Source organism: Cebus imitator, unplaced genomic scaffold (assembly GCF_001604975.1).
Source record: "Cebus imitator isolate Cc_AM_T3 unplaced genomic scaffold, Cebus_imitator-1.0 Scaffold82, whole genome shotgun sequence".
Lineage (NCBI taxonomy): Eukaryota > Metazoa > Chordata > Mammalia > Primates > Cebidae > Cebus > Cebus imitator.
This window is the reverse complement of record NW_016107397.1, coordinates 6,762,813-6,766,405: the sequence shown is the minus strand read 5'-3', so window position 1 is coordinate 6,766,405 and position 3,593 is coordinate 6,762,813. Positions and strand designations below refer to the sequence as shown.

The following is a 3,593-nucleotide window of genomic DNA, read 5'->3' as shown; positions in this document are numbered from 1 at the left end:
TTTTTCATTTTCCTTTTTTTTTTTTTTTTTTTTTTGAGATGAAGTCTTGCTCTGTTGCCCAGATTGGAATGCAGTGACACAAACTCAGCTCGCTGCAGCCTCTGCCTCCCAGGTTCAAGCGATTCTCTTGCCTCAGCCTCTCAAGGAGCTGAGACTACAGCTGCATGCCACCCCATCCAGCTATTTTTTGTATTTTTAGTAGAAATGGGATTTCAACATGTTGGCCTGGCTGGTCTTGAACTCCTGACCTTGTGGTCCGCCCGCCTTGGCCTTCCAAAACGCTGGGATTACAGCTGTCAGCCACACACCGGGCCATAACAATTAAGTTTTTGATATGGTCATAGAAATTTGTCTGCCGTCCAGGCGCAGTGGCTCATGCCTGTAATCCCAGCACTTTGGGAGGCTGAGGCAGGCAGATCATCTGAGGTCAGGCGTTCGAGACCAGCCTGGCCAATGTGGTGAAATCCCATCTCTACTAAAAATACAAAAAATGAGCCAGGGGTGGTGGCAGGTGCCTATAATCCCAGCTACTTGGGAAGCTGAGGGAGGAGAATCACTTGAACCCAGGAGGCAGAGGTTGCAGTGAGCTGAGATTGCACCGCTGCCCTCCAGCCTGCGTAACAGAGCAAGACTGTCTCAAAAAAAAAAGAAAAATTTGTATCTGCCAAGAGAGAGAGATATCCATTGAAAAGTTCAAAAAAACAAAACTTAAAAATTATTCTTAAGTGATACAACCCAAGGCAGAGGGATACAGACATATGAGTTTTAAGAAAAAATCTGAGAACACATATGCCCAGTGTGGTTTTGTTTAGTGTGGGTAGAGATAATTTTTATTTGCTTAACCCCTTTGTTTTCTGACCTTTCTTATGGTTTTGTTCCTAATCAGAAAGAAGTAGTAAAATTTAAAATTTTCTCCTTATCAGTTACCTCCAATTTGTTGTTGTTGTTGAGACAGTGTCTCGCTCTGTCACCCAGGCTGAAGTACAGTGGTGCAGTCTCAGCTCACTGCAGCCTTGGCCTCCCAAGTTCAAGTGATCCTCCCACCTCAGCCTTCTAAGTAGCTGGGACTACAGGCACACGTCACCACACATGGCAAATGTTTGTATTTTTTGTAAAGACAGGATTTCACTGCAACTCCAGCCTCCAATTTTTTTTTTTAGAAATTAGTATCTAATGTCTTTCAGGGAAGGGTAAAACTGATTTGCAGAATTTTCTGAAAATAATTAAGGGAAATGTTCCCTCACAATCTTTATGACTTGGTTTTTAAATATTGCTGTGTCTGTGATGGTTTTACTGCCCAAGAGAGAGCCCACACTCATGATCCGTACTAGGCAAGGGCATTCGCGTCCTGAGCCAAGGTGGCCGCCACCCAGCACAGCTCCCAGCCTGGGGAGGTCTCAGGTGACAGGGTGAGTAGCTGGGAGAGTGACAGCCTTCTGCTGCTTGGGTCTCGCCCTCAGTACAAGATCTTGCTACATGGATTGTGGTACGAACTGTTTGGAGGAAATCCCAACAACTTTCCCACTGAGCTGGACGGGGGTGACCACGAGATTCTGACACAGCCTCTTCTTGGAGAGCAGAGCCTGCTGACACGCTGGTCCCCGGCCTACAGCTTCTCCAGCGACTCCCCACTGGACTCTTCTCCCAAGTACCCCCCTCTCTATCCTCCCGGCAGGATCATCCACCTGCAGGAGGAGGGCACCTCGGGGCGGTGAGTGTGGTGGCAGGAAGGCAGGTGGAATGGGGGTTAGCCGGGGGCAGCTTGGCAGCTGATGTCTCTCCTTTTCTGCTTCAGGTTTGGCTGCTGCCCTGCTGCTCAGTATAGCGCCAAGTGGTCACATGAAGCAGAATTCAGCAAAATCCTCATAGGTCCGAAGATGCTCACAGACCACATGCCGGACATCCTGATGTGGGCCTTGGACAGCGTGGTCTCCGACCGAGCAGCCTGCGTCTCCTGTCCAGCACAAGGGGTCTCCAGCGTGGACGTGGCCTGACCAGGGCTACTGCAAACTCTCCCAGGAACGACAGACTCATGCTTTTGTCCTTAATTCCTGACTTACGATCCAAGGAATTCCCATGACGCCAATACAGTTGGACGTCCACCAACAGGAAGTGGATGGGAACAGAACCCTATGGTCTCAGTGACTGAACAACTGATGGGAAGTAATTGTGGCCATAATAGTAGCAGAAGCAGTGAGCACGCTCAGGGGACAGGAGGGCTCCCGAGACCAGTGAACATGGAGGCAGCCTCGGGAAGCCCCGGCCTGCAGCTGGATCCCTCGGCTGTCTGAGAACTGCTCCAGAAATGCAGGAATCCAGCGGGTCACCCACCCCCAAGCCAGCCCTTTTCACTGAACGTGGTCTAGAGAAATGCAGTTTGTTTTTCTAACTGGGCTTCCCCTGGCTGTGCAAATGAAACTATTGGGAGAGTGTGGGCTGGGGTTTTCTCCTGGGTATCACCAAGGGCAGCCCTGGGCTCTGGTTGGGGATGAAAATGAAACCCAGTTGGGGAATCGAGTGGAGCCCATGCCCCAAGCCACAGCTCCTGTTCACACCACCCAGTTGTGTCCACATCAAGAGTTATTTAATTCTTGCTTATTCTTCTGGCTCTGGGGTCAGCCAGTGGATTCAGGAGTTAAAACAATAAAGCACGCATCACAATAGCATGTGTGTCCAGTCACGTTCTCTTTTACTGGGGATTTCAGGTAGGTCTAATATACCGGGTGGTTGTAGAGCAATGATGTTTCCAGGGTTTTGTTTTTTTTTTTAAACCTTGGGGTTCTGGCTACAGATGGAAGATGCACAAGCACTGATTTCACCCCCTCTCCCCACCAGAAGCCCAACAGAATGACAGGAGGGAGATTTCTCCAAAAAGCACAGACCCACAGGATGGGAAAAGACTCAGTCATATGACAGACGAGCAGTACAGAAATTTTAGAGGGAAAGAAAGCCAGTAACTGATCCCGGCTTACAAGACCCCTTGGCAGCTGTGAAGTGGGGGTGATGGAGACCAGGACCAGACAAAGAGCAGGTTTGCTTGAAAGCAGGAAGAAACCTGGCCCTTGGTTTGCTCTGGGGTGGAAGGTGGGGACTGGGCACCAGCATGGCTGAGGGAAGGAGACTGCCCCTCCCGGCTCCCCAAGTCTTCAAGCAGAAGGTTCTCCTGGGAAATCTGACCTCAGAAGACACCTCCTTGGGGCCTCTCAGCTGTCGCAGCCATGCCACCTTAGAGCTCTGGAAAGCCTGCAAAGAGCCCTTTAAAAACTTCAGGCTGGGAGGATGTGGGAGGAAAAAAAAAAAAAGAAAACTTCAGGCCAGGTACAGTCAACACTCTGGGAGGCTGAGGCAGGCGGACACAAGCCCACGAGTTCACAGTTGCAGTGAGCTGCAGTCACGCCACTGCACTCTACCCTGGATGACAGAGTGAGACCCTGTCTCACAAAAATAAATGTACAACTATAGCAGGCACAGAGGTTCATGCCTGTAATCCCAGAACTTTAGTAGGAGGCCAAGGCAGGTGGATCATGAGGTCAGGAGTCCAACACCAGTCTGGCTAATATGGTAAAACCTTGTATCTACTAAAAATACAAAAA

General features: G+C 49.8%; 1 protein-coding gene across 2 annotated transcripts in view; it reads left to right on the top strand.

Annotated features, from left to right (window-relative positions):
- Nucleotides 1-2,663, top strand: part of DAGLB (diacylglycerol lipase beta) — a 25,062-nt gene extending 22,399 nt beyond the window's left edge. For both annotated transcript variants that reach the window (XM_017533796.2, XM_017533797.2), the window contains exons 12-13: nucleotides 1,461-1,711; nucleotides 1,796-2,663. In XM_017533796.2, the coding sequence (XP_017389285.1) occupies nucleotides 1,461-1,711; nucleotides 1,796-1,994 (450 nt within the window). In that variant the 3' untranslated portion in view covers nucleotides 1,995-2,663. The remainder of the gene's footprint in view (nucleotides 1-1,460; nucleotides 1,712-1,795) is intronic.
- The last annotated feature ends 930 nt before the right edge of the window (nucleotides 2,664-3,593 follow it).